The sequence below is a fragment of the Apodemus sylvaticus genome, chromosome 2 (genome assembly GCF_947179515.1).
Source record: "Apodemus sylvaticus chromosome 2, mApoSyl1.1, whole genome shotgun sequence".
In the NCBI taxonomy this organism is placed as follows: domain Eukaryota; kingdom Metazoa; phylum Chordata; class Mammalia; order Rodentia; family Muridae; genus Apodemus; species Apodemus sylvaticus.
Window position 1 is genome coordinate 150,896,263 of NC_067473.1, and position 24,149 is coordinate 150,920,411.

At 48.2% G+C, this 24,149-nt stretch overlaps 1 protein-coding gene across 3 annotated transcripts in view; it reads right to left on the reverse strand.

Moving 5' to 3' along the window:
• Cacna1c (calcium voltage-gated channel subunit alpha1 C) overlaps nucleotides 1-20,237 on the reverse strand; it is a 545,178-nt gene extending 524,941 nt beyond the window's left edge. For all 3 annotated transcript variants that reach the window (XM_052174696.1, XM_052174695.1, XM_052174697.1), the window contains exon 1: nucleotides 19,648-20,237. In XM_052174696.1, the coding sequence (XP_052030656.1) occupies nucleotides 19,648-19,696 (49 nt within the window). In that variant the 5' untranslated portion in view covers nucleotides 19,697-20,237. The remainder of the gene's footprint in view (nucleotides 1-19,647) is intronic.
• Nucleotides 20,238-24,149: the final 3,912 nt, after the last annotated feature.

Consider the following 24,149-nt stretch of genomic DNA (forward strand, 5'->3'; position numbering starts at 1 on the left):
AATGACTTAGAAAGGGACAATGAGCTGATAGCCTGCAAGGTTAAGCGTCTATAAACAAGGACTTTCTAGCACACAGACCAGAGCTCACAGGGTTTGAGGTGGAGTTAAGGAAGTACACTACTAACCCTCACATCGCATCGGTCTCTGAGTGTCTCCTTATAAACACAGTGTCTATAAACATCCGATCTTCGGGAGAACTGCTTAACAAACCAAGTGAAGTTGTTCCCATAATCTCATCCCCATAGATGCTTCCGTACTCTCAAAGCATAGCCACTGTCTCGCCGTCCTCTCAGCATCCTTGTGATGGAAACATAGGTGTTGCTAGTGGCCTTCGGAGCACAGCCCCATCCTTCCAGCTCTAACACTCATTCCCAGCGCATGCCCAAAAGGAATGGAGAGTTTGTTATTTTTACAGTGAAGAGAAATGCTAAGCAATGTGAACTGAGCACAAAGGAGAGGGAACCCTTCCACGGCAGGAAGTGAGAAGGTGACACGTGAGTAAACGGCTGAGACAGTGCCACTGAGAAAGCCAGGGTGCGGGTTGGTCATACACACGACCATGAGCCAGGGTTGGGTCAGAGGTTCTCCATGGGACAGGAGATGTAGCTGTGACACCACAAGCACAGGGCCAGGACTAAGCTCTGGCATAAAGCCCAGAGCTGAAAACAACTTCTATTCAGTAAAAAGGATCCAAAGCCTCCTCCTGCCTGCCCAGGGAAAAGCAGGAAATATGGACAGACAGGTATTAACTTGGACTTTTTCCTGCTATCTTGGAGTCCTAGCTGGAGCCCTAAACCTAAGAACCGTTGATAACATGTTCCTCTCACAACAGAGCTAGATACCTTGCTGCAGGACCAGAGGAGCTGAAATGGCCCTAAGACTATCCCTCTATCAGCCACACTATCTATATAATCACAGAGTCAGAGACATGGAAGCTAGACAAAGTATGAACTCAGACACCTTTTCCTCCTGCTACCCAAGCAAAGGCTGCAGGCCTCAGGGTGGGCCTCTTTAGGGATTAGGGTGATGCCATCAACAGGCTAGCCTCTCATGCCCTGTGTGGCACCTACCAGCAACAGAACCCGTAACCTCCCAATGTAACAGAGCAGAGCATATTCCTGAAGCATTCCTGCCTCACGTGCTGAGCCTGACGGCTGCATATAAACCAAGATGGTACCTATTTTCTACCTAGAGAATTCTCACAGGACTTCTGGCAAAGCACGGAGGGAGGGTAACAATGGGAAACAGCCTGACTCCGAGTTCTAACTAAATATGGTGTCCTCCACCAGCCCGAGTAGATGATACAAGAGCAGCTGGCTCCAAGCCACTAGAAAGTTCTTCCCAAGAAGGCTGCCTCTCCAGAAGAGGTTGCAAAAGTGAACCAAGCTCTGCCAGAGACTGCATCACCATCAACGTTGCAGGGTTCTCGGCAACATGAAAGAGTCCAGGAGGAGCCTTCGGAGAACTCACACAGATGCCCCAAGGAAGTGCTAGTTTGGGCTGGCTAACACAGATGGCAGCCAGCCAAGGTCAGGCAAAAACACCACCGAGGGAAAGCTCTCTGGCCCTGGTTCCTCTGTGACTTTCCCCCTCCCTAAGCCTGGAAGCCTCAGCACAGGAAAGAGGCAGAGGGTCCCCCTGGTCCTTTTCCTCTGCCCAATTCTGAAGCCACAGACAAGGAAGGCCTAAGATAGAAGCTAGAGCCTCTATCCCAGCAGACTAGCGGAGCTATTAACCGTAAACGCATCCCAGTTACTGAGATGAGACTGTTTCTAAAACCTGGGTGTGAGTAGGAAGTGAACCCGGCATAGATCATAACAAAGGCCAGGAACAGGGAGTCCCGTGGGGTTAACGTGAGCACAAGTGTCAAAAGTTAAGTGACTTGGGGACATACACTGAACTCGGTTATTCCGCACATAGGCTACCCTAGTCTTACTGGGATCCTGTGTGGTGAAACTTACTGCACCGGTGTGCTCTAGCTCTAAAATCAAGAAGCAAACATTGAAAACAGTTTCCACACAGGGGAAAAGAACGAAGACGCCCAGGCAAAGCAGCAATAGCACAAAACATTCAAACTTCAAGGTGCTCAGAACTCCATGGGGCAGAAATCACAGGGTGGGAGGGATCGCCTCAGCACATTCATATCACATAAGGAAACACAAATAATCTACAAAGGTCTACAGACTCAACAGCAGAATTGCTGTTCCCCAAGAGCCAGAGCCCACAAAACAGAGTGCTCCATTAAAAACCGGAAATATAAAGTAGAAGCGTAAAGAGGAAACACTATATAACCTTATAACTATATAATAAGAAAGTAGAAATTTTAAAAACAAAATGTCATTGAAACCAAAACTACTCTCAGGCGAGGAAAACTGGTAAATTAGGAGAGAGAGGCCAAGAGGGTGCACAGTCAGAGCAAAGAGATAGTGCAATGCAGAACACGAGAGAGCTTCTAAGGAAAAGGGAAAAAATAAGGACTTTCAGTACAGACTTTGTTTTCTTGGTTTAGATTTTTGTGGGTTTAGGGGAGAGATTGTGGGGCAGGGCTGTTTCTATGAAAGGCCTTGCCTTGAAACCCAGGCTTGGCCTATAGTTTACAGGCCTGCTCACCCTCCAGGATCACAAGATGACAGGTGTGCACCACCACACCTGGTCAATATATTGTTGAATAATAGAGTTTCAGGAGAATAAAACCATCTAATGGCAGGCTACATTTGATAAGATAATAACTGAACCCAATTTAATCACATAATATATGTGGTATAGATACGTTATATTTTACCCACTAATAAGTATACATTTTATAAGGAAAATAGATAGTGGTAGAATTTACCACTTACCAGGTCCAGGCAGGCTGTTACCAATGCCGATGGGTTTAACACAACACTATGGCACTGTGTTGCCACATGGGCAGAGGCAGAATAGTGCTGACAGCAGAAGTTTCGTGTACACGGCAGGGTCCAGGAAATGGCTATCTTTAATTTGATGTAGAATAGTTGTTGATACAGTTATACACCTGTCTAAACCATTATCAGAATAAATAAGCCCCTGGGCCAGGGAGCGCAGGCCTGTAATCTCCTATTAAGGAGGCTAGGATGGGAGGAAGACAGGTCCAAGTTCAAAGCCAGCCTAGATAATCTAACAATCTGGTCTCAAAAGGGGGGGAGAGAGAGGAAGGGATACAAGGGAGGGGGTGCCAGGGATATAGCTCAGTAGTGGTAGCCACACACACATGCACAGACATGTACCCCCATACACACACACACTTTAATATACTGAATATATGATGGTGTGTGTGAGTGTGTGTGTGTGTGTGTGTGTGAGAGAGAGAGAGAGAGAGAGAGAGAGAGAGAGAGAGAGAGAGAGAACTAAGAAGAATCCAAAAGGAAGAAATACAACAAGATACAGGAAGTCATCCACCCTAAGACTTTCTAAGAAGTGGGTGTGATTTCTTAGTCACCACTACTGCATATCTGAATCAACAGCCCTCAATAGTTTCATACACGAAGCTACAGAAATGTGAGTCAGGGGGATAGGGAGATGGTTCAATGGGTAAAGAGTTTGCTGTGCTAGCTTGGGGAACTGAATTTGCGTCCCCAGCACCCATGTAAACAGCTGGGGAAGGCTGTACATGTCTATATCCTCAGTCTTGTGGGGCAGAGACAGGCAGATGCCGGGAGCAGTCGGGCCGGAGGGGTGAGCTTCTGGCTCAACAGGAGACCTTGTCGTGAAGGAATGAGGCTGAGGGCAGCAGAGGAACTGCAGGTTCCACACCTTTAAAGCTACCAACCCTCTGGCACTGCTCTGCAAGGTAGAGAGAGGGGGATCGTCTATATTCTTCCTGCTCAGCCTCAAAACATTTGTACGGAGTGTACGTTCAGCTCAGGAGTATTCTTTAAATATCGGGGCTATTTTACAGTTCCCCAATGTAGCGGATGATACAAAAGGAACCAGACACGAGGTTTTCTCCTCTTGTATTTCAAGCCATCCTTTTGCAATTCTCAAATTGTCCTTTATAAAATGGCTTTAAAAGAATAAACAGGTTCTTAGTTGGAGGCAGGGTAAGAAGAATTAAGAACTATTGACAAGGAGAATACAAAATAAACCAACCCCCCCTCAAATAAAATAAACAAACAAACAAAATGAACAAAACAGAAGTTTATGTCCCTCTAGACATAAAATGTCCTTATTCCAGACATGGCTGCATCTGTAACAACATCCATCCTGAGATTTCAAGCTAAGCCACACTCTTCTCTCACACACCTTGCTAACCCCACCCATAAGGGACACACATGCACCATGCACATGCATGCACACACACCTGCAAATTCTTTTTACAGTAGGGCCAGGGTTAGAACCTGTCCCTCAGAGTCCCTAGTTTAGAATTTCTGTTGGAGAACTTGTAGGCCTGGAAGACACATTCCTCCTCTCAGTTTCTCTTTCTTTCTTTTTGTTTTGTTTGTTTATTTGCTTGTTCGCTTGCTTGCTTTTTAAGCCAGACTCTCCCTAGAGAGCCCAGACTAGTTTTGTTTGAGACAGAATTTCCCTTATTAACTCAGTCCTAAGACTCTTGCTTCTCCTCCTGTCTTAGACTCCTAAATGCTGTGGTTAGACCCAAGTCACCATATCTGGCATATCCCCTTACAAATCAATCATGACCTAAACATAACCATTAGCAGGTGTAGTTGTGCCACTCAACAAATGGACCTGAGAACAGCCTCAGATGCCCCGGGACTCTAGGACAACCAAGATGCCTGCCGTGATCCAGCCCACACCTCTGCCTCTCCCTGCAGTGAGGACCCAGCCCATCAGTCTGCCTTTGCCCCCTCGTCGGAGATTCTGCATATCCCTCTGCTTCTCTCTACACAAGTATGTATTTCTTTGAGATGTTGTCTTCTAGAATTCCTTTTCTCCTTTGTCTTACAAAAGCCAAACTCCAAAGACATGTCAAAGCCAGTTGTACAGAGCATGACAGCAACTGAAATGGAAGAAGCCTGCCCATCTGGACCCTGAGTTCATGCCACAGCTGACTCTCCGATGAAAACATTTCATTCTGCTCAAGTTTACTAAAGTGGGAAAGCAAAAGAACAATCCCAAAGTGTTTTGCTGCCCAGACTCCGCATAAGACAGAGGTGGGTCAGCATTGCCATGGTCACTAGAAAAAAGTTACTTTCTGCAAGTAAAACTCCAGATGAAGACAGACCATGTGAGATGGTAGCTGCCCAGGGACCGTGCAGTTCCTAGGAAGGCTGTCAAAAAGACACCACTTCCAAGTAAGGCTGTCAGTATGACTACTCCCTACCACGTATGACTACTCCCTACCAAGAAAGACAAATAGCAAAGCTCTGAGGCTGGTGGGCTGTGTGTGCCTCTCACAGTGGCCTTTTCTGCACAAATGTGGATTGTCCTCTGGGGTGAGAAACTAACACTTCTCATCATATGAGGACAAAACTACTCACCATTCAAGCCAGCAGCACGGGCCACTGCAGAGAACTTGTTGGGTGTGGGTACCAGCTCCCCCAACTGGGAAAGCCAACCTTTCTGCCCACTAATGATGTCGACCTGATTATCTCGATCACAGATCCCTGCACACATTTCAGAGCTTGGATAGGGACCTAAGAGGTACCTCATGACCACTAACTCCCTCCTGCAAAGAGGAAGCCCAGAGCCATCCTGCAGTTGTATTCCCATGGCACCCAGGGGGTTCTAATGTTGTCCTTGGCACCCAACACTCAAACCTTTTCACGGAACGCTCCAGATATATTTTTTCTCAATTACAGAGAAATGTAAGTATTGCAAAGCTTAAGGGTCCAACCCAGATTTTCCCATGGTCATAACATCTCAGTTACAGTGTTATAAGGTGGCAAGGATAAAGAAAAAGCAATAAAATGTTCTGTTCTCAGGATTTGATACTCTGCAATAATTATACTCTGCAAGAATCACGGGGCTTCAATGCCACATGGGCCCTTCGGAGAGCCAATATTTCAGGCTGAAGGCTAGGACAGTGTAGATGGAAAACTTGGGAACTCCAGGAAGAAAAGAGGGAGATGGGTGTTCCCCAGGTGACAGCTTCTAAGGATGGCACTCCCCACATGCAGTGCTGGGACATTATTCTCTCCTGTCACACAGGACTCCTGTGACTGGGGCTAGCAGAGCAAGCTCTGTGTCCACATCCCCACGGTATCATGTTTGTCACTTGGCTGGACATCATATGACTATAGTTTAACATCCGCCTCCAGTAGTCCTCCAGCTAACCTTCAATCCGCATACTGAATACAGTCTTAGGTCTCTAAGCCATGCACTTTAACTCGGTTTCAGCATCTAGAAGACACTGGGGAGGCCAGAGTGTGAGGCCAGTGAGGTTCATCTTTATGTGTCTATGCGTACATACACACGCACACTTATCCAGCATCCCACGCCCGCACTAAGCCATTGGCTAGGTAGCTGTTCTGGGAACAAATACCCAAGTTAACCAACCAACAAAAGCAAACGTTTGTATTGGTTTACAGGTATGTGGAGGTTTCGGCCTATGGCTGGTTGGTGCATCCCTTTTGACCAGTCTCGAAAGAGTTTGGCAGCACAAATCCACTTGCCTGATAACCATGAAGTCAAGACAGAGCTGGCCCAGGCACCCAGGACTCCCCTAGGAGGCATGTTCCCAATGACCCAAAGACCTCCCACTAGGTCTTACCTCTTAAGGGGACCACCTCCCTAAATTACCACCAGAGAGCAGCCTTTAACATAGGGACCTTGGGAGAGAGTTACAATTCAGACCACAGGCCGGGCGTGGTGACTCACGCCTGTAATCCCAGCACTTGGGAGGCAGAGGCAGGCAGATTTCTGAGTTTGAGGCCAGCCTGGTCTACAGAGTGAGTTCCAGGACAGCCAGGACTACACAGAGAACCCCTGTCTCGGAAAAAAAAAAAAAAAAAGATTCAGACCACACACTCAACCCCCTGAAACAGAAACCGTCCTGCTGCCCGAGCTTGGTATCTTGTGTTCCAAGCTTCCCAATGAAAGCCTTCCTATCCCATACCTTCACTGAGAAAATGTCAAGGGGCTGACTGTGGGACCAGGCGGGCTGTATGGCTTAAACTCCCAAGCCTCTTCCTGCACTGTATGTCCTGTGACCCTCTACTCCACCAGCCACTTCAACTGGCCAGAGCCATCCCAAGTCTCCAACACGGACTCTAGCTGCCCTGTCTCCTGGAAGGGCCAGAGTCTTCTGCCCATTTGGCCTGGCTAGCACATGTCTCATTTGGCCACATGGCACTGAAAAGCCTTTCACTAGAAATGCTGCCCTCTAGCACAAGCCAGCTCCCTTGGGGACTTGGGAAGCCTTAGTGACTTCTCTGGATGTCCCTAGAAGTCCCTCTGTTGCCTGCTCCATTCTCCCCAGCCTGCACTCCATCGCCTACACGCAGCACTGCTCCTGAGGGCCTTAGGGGGCAAGCTTCAGGCTCTCCCCACAAGGCCACTCCATATGTCCTCACCTTTTGATAGCTCATATCTGTTTGAAAGCAGACCGCTTCCTTCTGTCTGTCTGTCTTCTGTCTTGTGTTACCACACGTGGCTTGTACCCAGATGCCAGGGATCCAAACTCAGTTCCTTATGCTTGCACACAAGCACTTTGCTGACTGAGCTGTCTCCCCCAGCCCCATCAACTGCCACCTTTTAAAAAGAATTCTACTCTCTGGAGGGGCTCCTCTGGCTGTGCTTTAGGAAACCCTCTCCTTCTTGTTGTCCTGCACAGACAATGCCACTTACCCCAGGATGAGCCCACACCTGCAGCCTTAGCAAGCCTTCCTCACCATCAATCATAGGAACCCCTCACTCACTTTGAATGTCTTTCCATCGTCTACCAAATGGGAACAAATGCTCTCGCCTCAGACAAGGGCCCTCCACAGCCATCCATCCTTCCCCACCCTTCCCTACTTCTTTCCCATCAGATGTCCACAGCCCTTGCATAGTCCCCAAGCTCAACTGAGCTCCTTTAAAACCCAATCTTTGTGCCATTATCACATTACTGCTCTCTGTACCAGGAATACGTCTACCTCCCATCTCTACCCCATTTTGCCCAAATGGCCAAAGCTCCCACCACTAATAATACCAACTGGCCAGATAGAATCCTTCTGTTTCTTAATTAAGAATTTCATACATGCATATAATGCATTTTGACCAAATCCACCCACATTCCCTCCCCCCATGAACAGCTCCCCTATCCCCTCTCCCAATTTTCAGTTACAACTTTATACACTCCATTTAAATTAAATCCATTGAGTCTACTTAATGCTGTCTATATCCTCATTGGTATAGGGCCATCCTATGAGGCAGGGTAATCCTCTCAGGAACCAAATCCTTAAAGAAAACAGACTCTTCCCACCCCTACCAGCTGTAATTACTAAGAGCTCCTCAGCTAAGGGCAAGACTTCATGAGCACCTTCTCCAGTCAGGCTGGGATTTTGGCCAGCTTGTGTGTCCAGCCCCAGAAGTTGTGAATTCGTGTGTTTGTCTGGCAACATTGTTTCTCTGAAGATGCCAACTACCTCTGACTATTACAAACTTTGCATCTCCTTTTCCTCAGTGATCCCTGAACTTTGGTAAGAAGGAGTATGATATAGATGTCCCATTTAGTGCTGAACACTCCATAGTCTCTTATCTTCTGCAGGTTGACCAGTTGTATTAATGGCTACCTACCTATACAAAGAAGCGTCTCTCTCAGGACTGAGAGATACAGTAAGGATACAGACAAGAACTTAGAGAGCAGTTTATTGCTATGTCATTGCACCAGTTTAAAAGACATTAACCTTCTTGTAACAGCAAGACTATTCTGCATTTTCATACAACTAGAGTCTATGTGTCTATATATGTGGGTAGATGTCTTATCTTTGTTAGTAGGAGGGATGTCCACAGCCTATGGCCTTCAGGCCAGAGATCCTGCAACTAAACTGCCTTGTAAGAAGTAGATGTCTTATAACTTTCTGTTAATGACTAACTACCCCATGCTGTGTGGAGAATTGTTTAGGATTGTCTTCATTACAGCTGGTCTGACATATCCCATTTTCAGAAACATTCCATAGGCAGTTATCCTCAAAAGGTTTATCTCCATGTCTTTCAGACAGCTGGGCACAGGTCAAATTTTTTGCCTTTTAAATATTTAAAAACTGGAAGTGTAAGATCCTGTCCAATGTAGACCAAACATGAAGTCTGAGTCACTGAAATCTACGTGGATCCCCGGGATGTCTGCTAAAGCCAGACAAGGCAACCGTAACATCAACCTGGGAAAACCCAGGAAACATGGCAACCACACTCCAACTCTGAACAGGGCCAGATGCACCTGTACACGAGACCAGGAAGAAAGTTAAGGCAGAGCCTACAAGACGAAACATATTAGTGTGGGGGTCAAACCACATACATAGGCCTTCACACACCTCCACGCACAGGGCCATCCAAGGCAGAAGCACGATGATTATATTACTACTTTCAAATAAAATAGTTACTTTTAATCATTTTAACAATCAATTAATTAATTTAATGATTACCTCAAGTTTGGAAAGTAGCTTTCAAAGTCATTTGGTCATCAGTCCACAGCACACACCACTATTTCCCTTGGTCTGTCAGCCCTGCTCTCTCCTTTTATGCTATCCTCTTTTCATGATCCACTACACAGAAAATACACTACACAAAACAGACACATACATACATACACACACACACACACATACACACAAGAAAGAGAGAGTAAGAAAAAAACCATTTCTGATCTTCTTCCTTGCCCAGTTCTCAGCTGAACATGCACAGGTAAGAGCCCTAAGATGCTATTTCTCGCAGTACGGCTAGACGCAGACGCTGTCATCCACAGGCCACATGACACCCCTCAGCTAACACTGACACACGCAATCCACTGAGACTGAAAGAGAACAAGAGAAACTAGCTTTGTTTTGCCATACCCATTTCTTGTCCAATTACAGAGCCCTGTGAGCAGGGACGGGAGGGCTGAACTCAAGGCAAAAGCTCTGTTATCTCTGGGGAATGGGGCAGAGATAGGCAGTCTTCACCAGAAAGCAGCTGCCTGACTGTCAGCGAGTCAATGTTGAGTCTCAGATTATGGGGGTTGGGTACCCGGTGGCTACACCAGACCCTTACTCCTGACACAGTGGGATTTCCTAAGCCCAAGGGATTCAAACCCAGGAATCCGCATAAGGAGATGGCCAGCACAATGGTTATTTTTATAGTTCAGGCCCAAAGGAACTCATATGTGTGATCATGGTCCAACCTACAACACAGAATTACAGTAATAGCCACAAGTAGAAATGCTCAAGCAGCCAACAGACAAGCAGAGAGAGAAAGTGTGATAGACTGACGGAGGAGGATTCAGCAAAAGGAAAGGATAGAGTCGGGCACAAGTTGCAGTGTGGTTGAAACTCAAAGACACTCTGCTAAGCAAATGAGCCAGAAGCAAAAGAACATGAGGTATCCAGAGTAGGCCAACTCATCCAGACAGAAAGTGGCTTAAATGTCATCAGACTACGGGAGGGAGTAGGGACATAGGGAGACACTCTCTGAAGACTGTAGAGTTTTTATTAGAGGCAAAGAAGACATTTTGGAATAGTGAAGATTGCACGGCACTGTGAATATAGTCAATGCTGCCAGGTCACAGGCTTCAAACAGCCCATGTTACATGACAGATTCTAAAAGATCGTAGTAATCCGTAAGTCTCACAGACTTAGCAGCAGTGCAGACTCACATAAAAACATTTTAAATCCCACTTGATATTCTTTTCCATTTTTAATATCTTATTATTTAAATTTTTCATACAACATATCTTGGTAATATGCTTTCCCTCTTCCTACTCTTTCCAGATCCTCCCATATCTCTCTACCTGCCAAACCTCCCTCTCTCTCTCTCTCTCTCTCTCTCTCTCTCTCTCTCTCTCTCTCTCAAAACAAGAAAATGAAAATAAAAAACAACAGCCCAAAAAACTCTCAATGAAAAACACAAACTAAGCCAAAACAAAAGCATACACACACACACACACACACACACACACACACACACACACATACACATCTGTTTTGCATTGGCCAACTACTCCTGGGCTTGGGGCCTGCCCTGAAGTACGATTGATATATCCAGAGACACTCTACTGGGAGAAATGGGGTTTTCCTTTCCTAGCAGGTATAAAATGAAACCGCTTCTTGATTAGAGATGGAAGTTAGTGACCATTTATTTCCCTTTTCATCCTGGGATTTTGCCTGTTGATCCCATTCCACGATGAGCTAGGACTCTACTACCTATTCCATGTTTCTTTCTGTTGTCTAACACAGGTTAGCACAAACATTCCAATATTTCTATGTACAACCAAGCATTATCTATGTGGATAACTCTACCTGTAGAATTACTATTGCTGTCAACAGAGCATTAAAAGCCACAGAAGCAGAAGCAAACTCTTGGGAAGCCAAGATCTGGACCAGAAAGGAAATGTGTCCACCAGAGTCCAGGGCCTCCTATTAAGATCAATGAAGCTGTTTGGGATGGTGGAGATGACCTCAAAATTCTAAATACCCTAAAAGCTGCATTGGGTGAATATATGTTATACCTTGTGAATTGTATCTCAACAAAGTTGCTATTTAAAAATAAATTGCCAGACATAGTGGCACCTGCCTGTGATCCTCTATCCTTGAAAGACACAGGAAGAGGAATCAGGAGCTTCAGGCTAGCCTTAGCTACAGAGCAAGACTATAAACAAATAAACAAATAAAATTAAGTAAGTAAATGTATATAATGTATAGTGTTGGGGAGTTTGCGGCAAGGACAAGCAAGTGTACTAGAAGCCTGCTAGAGAGAGATTGCCTGTCTCCCTAGAGGGTCACCAAGAGCTCTCCAAGAACAGGCTACAACAAGGCTACACTTCCATAGGCCTTAGAACTAATCTTAAGTGAACTGAAAGGGCTCAAAGAGACCTGGCAGAAACTGGACAAAGCCATTGGCCAGAATGTAGGCTGAAGAGAGGAGGCCAGAGAAAGACCCCAGAGCCCCTGTTAGTGAAGACCCCGCCTTCAGCTCTTCATCCACAACTCTCACGGGAGAAACAAAGCAAGTCTGAGGGCAGCTCCATGAGGCTACAGATGTTTTCCCAACATGGGGAGCAGATTTCCCTTCCAATTCTTCCCGACATGAATTGCTAGAGTTCTGATCTGAAATGTCCCTCAAGGCCATGGTGTTGAAGGCTTACTTACCAGCCTTCAGCCATACATAAACATAGCAATCCTTTAGGAGGTGGGGCCTGGTGGGAGGATGTTAGGTCATTGAAGCAAGTCTTTGAAGAAGATACTGGAACTCTAAGCCCTTCTTTCCTCCTTGCCACAAGGCGCGCATCTTCACTTCCACATATCCTCCCGGCCATGCTGTCCTGCTTCACCACAGGCCCCAAAGCCAACAGACCATGGAGATAATAGACCTCTGAGGCTGCCACAGAGTGACCCTTCCTTCTGTATAAGTTGGTTATTGCAGATATCGTTAAGTGAGAGCTGACAATGGAAAAGTAATAGAACAATTTTTATCTGTTCTACTTTTAAGTCCCAACAGACATAGTTCTCAACCTCGTGGGAAATGTTGTGAATACCCACCTCATTATAAAGATGAATTATACTAAGCACAAGCAAGTGATACTCCAAGAATTGTACCTGGAACATGCTATGTGTTCAGTGACTATTAGGTAATACTCCTGGTCTGTTGTAAAATATAAAAAGGTCGATTGTTTCTGTACAAGGATTCCCCCCTTACGTAAAGATCACAACACAAAATTAAAACATGAATGGCCCTACAGATCCTGGGACCAGAGGCTAGAAGAGCAAGTTGCAAAGTATATACAAAAATTTCCCAGCATATTTTTTGATGACGAGACTGTTCTTATTTTAGGAGATTAAAAAGTTAATCCTGCAACTTAAGATGGAACATTCAAGCCCTTCCCCATTTAATAAGTGTCTCTTTATCTACAAATAACCAAGACTTTTGCCAATTAAAAGAAGAACTTGGTCCATTTTCTAAAAGTAAGGTGTATTTTTGAAGCAAAGATATTTTTTTCTTTCCAGGATGTCTGACCATCTGCACAGGGCAATGGGGACAAGATCTGGTGAACTCAACATTGGAAAGGGGAACCTAGCATCAAGTAGTCTCTGGTCCACTTCTATCTGTACATAGCCTGCCCATCCAAAGATGGGCCCATTTGGTGACATGTCAGCTGGCCCCATAAGGTAACTCCCAGCCTCTGCACACCCCAGGTCCTTACCCCCCAAGTTGGAACAAATGGAGCCTTAGCCCCAGCATCTTACTGATAAGTTATCAATAAGTTATCAACTGCCAGTTGTCAAGAAGAGCTCTCAATGTCAAAATAATAGACTTATCTTTCCTGGTTTGTTTTGGGCTAAGGTTTTTGGTTTTTGGTTTTATTTGCTTCTTCCTTGATTATTCAGGTATAAGCAAGTCCAACTCAGACTCTTTTGTTTGATTTTATGTCTTCATCTGTAAAATTCTGGAGTACCTGAGGCCTCTGGTAACACTTGTGAAATGCTGCCAGCATTGTTTCCATATGTTGTATTCTCAAACTCAGATACTCTACCTCTGGAACCCAAGAGAGCTTGGTGCAGATGGGAAGTCCCCAAACAAAAACAGTTTTGAAGACACATCTACTAGGGAGGGGGTGCAAAATCATGGCTTCTGTGTTTCTATGGACACATATGGACTTTCACTCTGCAGTTTAAGAAGTTATTTTTAAGCCTTTCCAATGATAGATACCTCCCACCCCCTCTCAACTCTGTTCCTAAAATCAAATGCCTCAGACATTAATTAAAGTCAGTACCTAAGCAGAGGCAGGAGATCCAAGAAGAGGGAGAGGTAGAGGGGTTCACTGCACAAAGCCCAACCAGCACCCCTAAAACAGCACAGGTGCTTAGGCTGCCCTCAGAATGCTCTGGAAAAGGCAGGGAATGGAGCCTCATGACAAGTTTCTAATAACATCCAGCCCAAATGACCCTTTTGGAGCCTCAAATGAAAATGGAAATTTTTCCTGAGGTTCCTTTACCCATCAAATACTGTGAACCTAGAAAGTAAACTCTAAAGAGACATCTTATTCTTTCTATGTTTGACAGGCCCCTCTAAGAACATGAATTCAGAAATTCTAACTCCTGTCCCGTGTACACACACACATACACACACACACACACACACTCACACACAAGCACACAGCATAAGACCATCTAGCAGTTAAGGTATCGTGGAGATTTTGTGGGGTTTTGGAAGGGTAGAAACAGAGGGGCCAAGTTTGCCAGTCACCCCTGCTTTCTTTATCCTCTGGCCAAAGCCAACCTAACTATTCTTTCCGTTCCCTGGGGAAGAAGCAGTCTATTTTCAACCTTCATTTGGCTCTCAGATGCCAAGGTCCAAACCTTCCCTCTTGTAGAACCGGAAGTCCGTTCTTAAGTTGAGCCCAAGTCCACAGGTAGGAACTGTATGCCCTGTGACCTTCCCCATGCTCCCTGCACACAGCATGGTCAGCTGGGCCTCTTGTCCCTTTCTGTCATATTCTGGGACCCTGACTTTCTAAAGTAGCAGTCTTTTCACAACTGCACACTCTGTGAGGTGACCCTCGGCCCCCAGTCACCCCACTGGGATTCCTCTCCCACATAACACACATTGGGAACTCTAGCAGCACCTTGGAATGTCCCCAAGGTCCAATATTCATTATGAAAAGGGGGACAGCACAGAGTCAATGCCACTTCACTTGTTGCCATGACAAGTGACTACCTCTAAGAGTGTCCAAACTGTGGCAGCAGCTCTGGCCTGCTGAGGCCCTCTGGCCTCACCTACATGGGATCAGCAAGGCCTAGGCACAGGCACACTGCAGCCAAGTAGCAATCAGTTCCACAGAACGCCACATCCACCCTGTTTAGCTACCTCTGCAAGAGCCTATCAGAAGCCTAGGCACTGGGCTCTGGAAGGGCACTGACAACATCTCATTTTCCCTGAGGGAGTCTGTCACTTGTCCTGTCACTACTACTCATTTCATTCAGTACCTAACCTTGAGGAACAGTAAACAAGTGTTTACTAAATTACTTTAATGCTGACAGCCAGGACGCTAAATGTCATTTCATTTAGCAGAATGTTTAGTTTAGCATGCTGCTAAGCATTTAGCACCTGATATGTTGCTAAACAATTCCCCATGCCTCTCTCTTTTTGATTCAGTTATGCTATCTTCTGTGGTACCTAACATTAGCTTAAGCAACCGAGAAGACAGACTAAACTCTGGCTATCTTGCTAATCAGTCTTTGCTTTTAATGTCTTCAGCCAGGTTTCCCCAACAGACCAGGAGCTTTCTGTAGTTTATTCTGGAAATAAACTCATCTTCTCCATTCTTCAGGGGACAGCGCGAGAAAGAGCTGGTATGGCTCGCTGCCGTGGCCCAGAGCTGTAACACCAGGCTGCCACAACTACTATAAAAGGAAGGAAGCACTGCCAGCCACTCACACACTTTCTTAGCTAGGTTCTTCAGTCCGAACAGAAGCTGCCATATGACTCAAAAACTTGGGGCAAAAGAGATCAGAAGAAAGTGTCAGGGGTTGGAAAGTAGCAGTCAGTGGCAGAATGAACTTCAGTGACTTCCTGCCTTGGTCTCCGGGGCCTTCCTGTCACCACCTGACAGGAGATGGCTGAGGTGGAAATCAGTGGAGAAATATGCCCACAGCTCTTAGTCTTCCCCTTATCAAGGTTGAGGAAATGCCTTCTTACTGTGGAGCAACTGATGGACTTTGCAAGCCCGCAGCATCTTCAGGTTATCTCAGACTTGTCTAGCTTTCGGACAGTGGGACTACTAGTTTTTGGACTATCCCTTTCAAAGCATGAAGGAAATCAGCATATGTCCACGCTGTGTTCAGCTGCCCATCCAAAGGTTTCCTCAAGCCTCTGTGGGGGGTGTTGTCTACATCCCAGGTCAACAGAAGTCCAAGGTAAGGACGTGCAATGTACTCAAACAATCCAAAGGGGAAGATCGACGCAGGGACTGGGGCAGTCCCTCATTCTACAAGGCCTCTGGTGAATAGTGCCATGGAGACATATGGTGGTCTTCAAGGTCCTCTGCACCAGGGCACAGGTTCTCCATCCTCCAATGTCTTTTCTCACCTCTGTGGCCCTGGAGCCCATGGCCTGACTCTTAAGCCCTGTAGCGCCACCTACTGGTAGAGGCAGAAGTACTGGTGGTCCTAGGAAGTCCGTTCCTGCGAGATTATTGTCAATAAGACATCCAGGTCCCTGCAATGAGCCATACTTATACTAGGAAGTAGAATCCGAAGATCAGCCAGGCCTCGAACCCCTCCATTTGGTACTCCTTCTGGCTCCTTTAGTATATCCTATTCACAGACAAGCCCACCGAAAGCAGTTTGGAGTAGAAGAGGCAATTAAACAAATACTAAATCCTTTCCAAGTCTCTAAAAGGTAACTGGGGGCAGGGGTTCTGGCTCACCACTGCGTTGACAAAGCACTGCAACCCTCGTGGCATATACCCTAACAGAATGAGTCTCTACTTAATAAAAGATTCACACACACACACACACACACACACACACACCATTTTAGGAGACTACTACTCAACATCCCTTTGCATAACACTCAGGGCAAGGTGTATTAAGTCCTATGTGATCTGCTTCCAGAGGCCTCTCTAATTCTCTGCGTGTGCACATGTCTAATCATTAGATGTATTCTATGGAAATAATCATTGATTCTCTTATACTGTGTTGGTATGTTGAAAATCACCCAGCCATTCCCAGGAACAGCCTTTGGAAAGCAAAAAAAAATAAAAAAGGCCTTCTTTCTCCAGCTTCCTCCCTGCAACTTTCAGAGAAGGAGAAACTAATGTCAAGAAGCCTGCTTATGAGCTTCACAAGCTGAGGGGCAAGTCCCACAGCTCTCGGACTCTTTGAAAAGAGTTAACTGTGATCATTGTATTATTACCGTATTTTAAATGATAATTGCTATTCTCTTGTATGGCTAAGTAGTTTTTTTTTTTTTTTTTTAAGGCACACTGTGTTTTTCCCTCCCCTCTGCCTTGTTTCCAGAAGATAGGGGACATGCTGATGTTTTTGTGTTAAATGGTTGACTATTAAGACATTCACTTGCTAACTGGAGCTTACACTGGATAATCAACCCAGAAAAGGAGAAGGTTGGAACAGGACCAGAGCCGAGAGAGTAGCGGAAGCGAGGCACAGCTTGTGCAAATACATAACCTCCAGCCTGAAGCCTGAGGGCGGAGACCTTCCTTTCCTCAACTTCTAGGTTGTTTCGTGGTGCTGGCCTTGGACCTCCACAATCTGATCACAGGTGCACATACACCACTGAAAAGCTGTGAGAAGGAGGTGCACTCAATCCTTGCAAGCCAGTCAGGAGAGAAGAAAACAGCCACCTGGCAACTTCTTTGGTTCTCTGCTCTGATTGGTCACCGCTGCTGTTCTGAGGTCATCACTTGGCTCCTCTTCTCCCTGCCTCCTGAAACTCTAGCCCCCAACTATGTTTCATCAGCCAGGAGTTACTAAGGCAGCCACTTCTTTCTTGTAAATATTCACACTCCTCCAGGTCTGTCCTTCCCACCCCTGCCACCTTCCCCAGCCCTCCTCAAAAGAAGCCTTAGCCAATCAAGAGCAAAAAGGTGGGAGGCAGAGAGGGACAAGGACCCTGGCGCTCTTTTACCTAAGAACCGCATCTAGGGATGGAGGCGAAAGTGCTCCTGTGAATTATGTAACCACTGCAGCTCGAGGGAGAGTGCCATCCAGGTTCTATAGTGCCTGCTGACTCTCTGCTGGAAAGGTAGAGTTCCTGGCCACTGCTACCTCCTCTTCCCCTACATCCTTCTCCAGAACCTGTAGGGCTATTGCTCCTGCATTTAATGCCTGCTCCCTGCAAAGGGATTTGGGATGGCACTGAGAAGCAAAGTAGCAAGAGAAAAGAAGCAGAGTAAGAAATAAGCTAAGAAGGGCTTTATCCGACACCACCAGGAGACCTTGTCAACTATGGGCATACCTGTTTTTACAAAGATGTCCTGCCCTGGGTAGTAACAGCTGGGACAACACTGCTGGCTTCTCCTCTGCCAAGTTGTTTACACTGAGGGCATGGGTAGGACCTGAAAAAGCTAGCCCACCCCCACTCTTCAAAAATATCACCCTTTCCTCTGTGTCTCATTCTCTCCTCCTCCTAAACCATCCATAACTCCATCAGCTAGGAAAGGGATTTGAGGACAGAGGAAGGATGGGGATAGCTAATCCAGAGACTGAGACTTAAGACATAAAAGACCTAGTATCCACGACCCTGGACAAGTCTTTCTTCTTAAGGAGGCCAAAATCCCAATGCTGCCACCCAAGATGGGAAGCAGAAAGACAGCTGGCCCCAAATCAGAAGACCAGCTGTAAAGCCAGCTCCCCAGCAGCCTTAATCTGCAAAGGCGATGGCCCTGTCCCCAGATGGTGACAATAGGGTAAAAGGGGGAAGGGGCTGGGTACCAATATCTGGCCTGGAGACTACTTCCACAAGGCTGGGCTCTGGAGAGTCACTAAGAAGTACCCTGGCAAAGCAAGGAAAGACACAATGTGGAAGAGCGATAGTGGCCTTTGAGGGCGAAAGAGAAAGGGAACAGTCAACCAGCGGGGCAGAGAGCCCGTAGAAAGGGCATCTTGGAACTGCAAGACACTTCGGCTTGATCCCCTTAATCACTAAGCAATGTCAAAAATATTAACTTGTCGATAGGGACTGGGGAGGAGAGGGAGAAAGTTTCCAAGAAGTGGGGAGTTACCCGAAAGCCATTCACCATTAGAGGGGAGCTAGTGACACTTGATGCCCAGGATGAAGATGCTTAGAGAAACACTAAGTATGGAGCCTCAGAGCTAGTCACACCCTTTCATGATTCCCTGAAAACATGGAAAAGCAAAGCCCACACATCACTGGGGCTTCTAACCGCTTTCCCTCCTCAGGTGCGAGTCCACACTGGGGTGCGAACAGTAACACACCCGGCGTGGGCTCGCTCGGGGTCAATGGCAGTGGAGAGGTGGGCGGTGTTGAGAAGCCAGGAGCCGAGAACTGGGAGAGAGGAGGCGCGCTGAGACGCACAGCTGCAGCCCCCGCCCCCACCCCCACCCGCGACCCAGAGCGCACTGCCCGAGGAAGTGGCTTAGAGAAGAGTGGACGCGGGGCAGCCTGGGGGGCCACCAGCGTGGGGCTGGTCTCCGTGGGGTGCGCGCAATCGCGCGCGTTCCCTGCCGCGCCCCAGCAAAGCAAGGGACCCCGAAGCAGCCGCTCCCCGGCTCGCTGCCGTGGCCAGACTGGCCGGCCGGCTTTCGAGGCAAAGGCGAGAAATCCAGGCAGCGCCGACACTTGGGGAACTTTCCCCCTCGCTCGGGATTTCATGGGAACCACATGCTCCGTAGAACCCGGGCCGCGGAGGGGGAGGGGCGGGAATTTTCCGCTCCGGCTCGCACGGCGGCTCGGCCGGCTCCGGCGGGCTCCCGCGCGCGGCGTTGGCGCCCCTCGCGCACGCGGCGCGGGCCGCTCCACCGGGACCCGCCGTGGGCAGCGCGGGCGAGCCGGGCGAGGCGCTGGGGTCCCGCTTACCTTGGTGGTTTTCCTCTGGAACGTACATCCTCGTGTTTTCATTGACCATTGGCCAAAAACTGCTTGGAAAGGAGAAGCCACAAAGAGGAAGAAATGCAGCAACAGCCGAGAGCAGCTCGGGATGGATCCCTCCTCCGAGGCCGGTGGCTCTCGCGTAAATCCAGGAAGCCGTGGATCCGCAGTGGTTCTTGCTCCCTTCGGGTGATTACCTGATCCCCATTATTGCACCAAACACCAAAAACTGCTGCTTTCCACTACCGCCTCCTTTCGTGAGATTGTAATGCATCCTCAGTACATCCGGGCCCCTTCCAAGAATTTAGCACCGCACCTCTGGCGGCTACACCATTTGAAAATAAAAATGATAATAATAATAAATGAAGAGGCAGAGCGAGAAGAGGCGCAAAGGCGAGGCGAGGAAGAGCGGCGGGCCCGCGGCGCCGGGTGGACCCCGAGCCACCAGGGGGCCCGAGGCGTCTCCGGCCCGCCCAGGGCGATCGCTGCGAGGCCCGGACCCGCGATCTTCGGCGACGGCAGCCGCGAACACCTGAGGGCGAGCCCGCGGGAAGCGCTGCCGCCGCCACTGCCGCCGCTCCGGGCCGCGCCGCGCCGAGCGCCGTTCTGGCAGGAGCTGTTTCTGCAGAGGCAGCGAGAGGGAGACACCGGGCGCGAGAGCGCGGCGCGGCCTCCCTCCTCCCTCCAGCCCCGCCGCGCCCGCGCCCGCCCCTGCCCGCGCCCGCCCGCCCGCCCGCCCGCCCGGCGCGCCGGAGCAGACGAGCTGAACGCTTCCAGATGTGGCGGCGGCGCGCGGCGGGGACCGGAGCCCGAGTGGAGCGGTGGCGCCACGCGAGAACCCCCTGGCTTCGCGACGGCGGAGAACGAGCCGGGGCGCGGACACACCTCCGAAAGCCTGGCTGCAAGACCCCCACCCTCCCGAGGCCCCGCGGCCACTGCGCGTCCCTGGGGGTTATGGGGGGGGGGGGGGCGCCACGCCAGCAAGGCCTGGGAAGGGAATCCCGGCAACACGGACTACAATGTGCCCAACTCCCGGCCTCTTTCACATCGACTGAACGAAACAGCAAAATGAGCCGTGATTCTGTTGATCGATTACAATCAGAGCGGTTGTAGAAGTGACACATACAGGCGAGGATGGGCAGATGGGCGGGGAGAGAGAAAGAGCCCAAGAGGCGGAGCCTCGTGGGCAAGGCAGCGGTGGTGCCCAGATGTCTGAACAGATTAATACAGCCAGGTTTGCTCCCTTCTTGAGGGTCAGGCGAACACGTGTTCTGCCACTGTCTCCTTACCTACTTCTCTTAATTATTTCTGCCAGCCTGGCAGGGAGCTACGAAGCACTTCTCCCTGACTCTCGCCGTCACAGAAACAGGCATGGCACCTCCCACACGCACGACCCTCTAGATGGGGCTGGTGAGACCATTTTGGAAGGGCCTACCACTGGAAAACCCGATCTAGATAGAAATCAACCCTTAGAAGAGTTCAAGCCCTGTCTCCAGGTTCCCTAAAAGACCCTATCATCTACCTGGCTTTAAGCAAGGCTAAGTATTTGTCAGCTGCAAACCTCCAGTCTAAACCTTCCATCTGACCCATACGTGCCTGCCAACAGGCCTTTCCACTTGAGAATCAAACCTTATATGTCCAGGCCTTCTCCTCACACAGCTTTCCCCCAACTCAGCTGACTCCTCTGGTTGCTCATGTAAGAACCCTGGAGTCATCTTGACTTGATCTCTCCCATCGCCTCACATCAGCGGATCGAGGAATTCACCTCAGATAGAACGCAGTGGAACCTCCTCTCGCTTTTTCTGCTGTCCCCACTGTCCATGGCTGAGCCAATGGTCTCCACCTGGCGCTCTGCAGTGGCTGCTTCTCTAGTCACCCTCCTCTCCTCGAGTATGTTCTCCTCACCTCAGTTGGAACAATCCACGTCAAAGGGTGTTCTTCTAACCCAGACCCTCGAGTGGCCTCTGTCACTTTAGCGAAAATGACACTATCCTACAAGGACTGTAGGAACGGCTAGGTATGACTTCCATCACACACTTTCCTATTCCTTCCCCTTGCTGTTCCTCCAAGCATGCCAGAAACTATCCCCTCACCTGCACACATGCCCTGCACACACAAACCTCTTGTCCCCTGCTCTTAGCTTTACCCCGAGTACACTGCAACCTGCCAACCCCCAGCATCACATCCCTGTACTGTTTTTCACTGTGTTTCTTCGTGCTAACAGAGTATAGCTTATGTATTTGTTACTTTATTCTCTCTCTCTCTCTCTCTCTCTCTCTCTCTCTCTCTCTCTCTCCTCAAAGGCAGGTATCTTGTCCATTATCAGTTTATACAGCAATGTCTGGTAGGTAGCAGGTACCTAATACATTCATGCTGAGTGAATGAATGAATGAATGAATGAATGGATATTTCCAGAAGATTCAGGAGTACCATTCACTGCATTGTCTCAAAACGCCTCCCTGACCACTGCTTGAGACCCAGAACCTTACGGCTCCTCATTTTCCTTTGTGCAGTGCTTTGGGCACCAGGTTAAAATGCAAGCCTCCCACCCGCGCCCCCCAGGAAAGGTGTTAAACTCAACAGTGGCCTAACTGTTGTTGCAGTTGCTGTTCTAAGGGGTGTGTCTTTGCCATCCTGGTATTTGATTACTCAATTTCCAACCTCCAGTCTGAGAAAGAAAATTAGAATTACACAGTCCCATTTGGGGAGCTTATTGGACTGTACCTCAAGGGCAAGTGTGGCTGATTGTATAAGCCAATAACAAAATTGGTCTGCAGTCCCATCGTGCCCTGTGGCCCAGGAAGACTGAGGGCTAATATTGTCACGTACTCCGTGGCAGCCGGGGAGCAGTACTGTGTAGGCATTGCCTCACTGAGTCCACGCTGCTACAGCAGGAGGGAGCAGTTATTGTCTCCATTTTAGAGATGGGGGAGTCCGAAACCCATGCTCCATGGCCAGGGGCACCCAACTGGGACTTCACCCAGGAGAACCTGGCACCAAATTCACTTTCTTGTGTTTATCTTGCTCTCTGCTGAGCGGATGGTCAAGGGTGACATGGTGAGGGTAGAGTCGCAAGAGCTGACTACAGAATATACCTCACAAACTGCTGTGGGATTGAGAACCAAGCCCTTGCATGCTGGGGTCACGTGTTTGATTGACAGCCTAACTTTTGTAAGTAGGCAAATACTCTCTCTGTGCTGCTTCCATTTTGTTTCTCGCTCCTCTTTTCGGCTCTTAGTGTATTCTTTCCTTTAAAAAAAAAAAGTGTTTCCTAAGTATTTGGTCTTCAAAGTACACCCATTTCCCACTTTATAACTTTGGAAGGCAGCCCTGGGTGTTCTTTTGCAAGGTAACAAATTCTCCACCACCAGAAACCATTTAGAATTGTGATGCAGGGCTGTGGGAGGTGGCATGGGGGGGGAGTAGCCGCCTGCCTCTCTCCCTGAGAGCTTTGACCCTAGCTACAAGTGCTCTCTCTTCTCTACCTTCGCCCCAAGTCTTCCCCTGTGCCAGGCCTGCCTCACAGTATTGGACGTGGGCGCATGCTCCCCCATCCCCAAGACACACACACACACACACCTTCCATGTCTTAAAGTGAACTGTGCTCCCTCCTGTACATATGGATACTCTTTGTGTGTGACTTACTCAGGATAAGATTCTATTCCATGTTCACAAATGCTTCCTTTGGAAGAAATTAAGGGTATAGCGGTATAGCGAACAAGTTAATTGCAGTGTATTTGTGTGAGTGAGGAAACCTGAAAATAATCTAAACATAACGTTGGTTAAATAATATTTTTAAATCATTTGTGTCGTGTGTGTGTGTGTGTGTGTGTGTGTGTGTGTGTGTGTGTGTGAAGCACAGCCCTGTGAGGTGCTTCTGTTGTCATGAGGAAGAAAACAAAAGCAGAGAGGTTTGTTCACTTGCTCACATTGTGACAGACTCGTGTGGTGTTCAAACCCCAGTGATCCCGGCAGTCTCTCTTCCTCCACCTGTCTCTGAACCACTCTACCTGTAAGCTAGGGCACATGAACATAGACAATCCAACTAGCATAAGTAATACTACAGAGAAGTATTAGTGTCAAGGGAAAAATCAGTTATGAAATATCACGTCGTGCATGGTTCCCTTTTTTAAGGATATGAATTTTTGAACAAGGGGAGGAGTCCCACCAATCTGCTGGCAGTAACTCCCTGGGGAGCTGCACGAATAAGTAAGTTTTTTCTCATCTTCTTGTCTGACCGTAGGGGGAGCCAGGCGACTAAGCAGGCACATCCCAGTCATAGGGAAGAGGACCCTGTGGCCTTGCACTAGAGGACAGAAGCTGAGCCCCAAGGTGTCCTTCTGCGCACCTGACAAGCACTTCCCCTCAACATATCACCCACCTGCAGAAGTTCCCTTTGACCATCAGTGTTGTCAACCTGACAGTCACCTCTGTGGCGATCCTTTATGTGGGCCTGGAGGGATTGATTAAATTAGGTTCATCTATCGGAA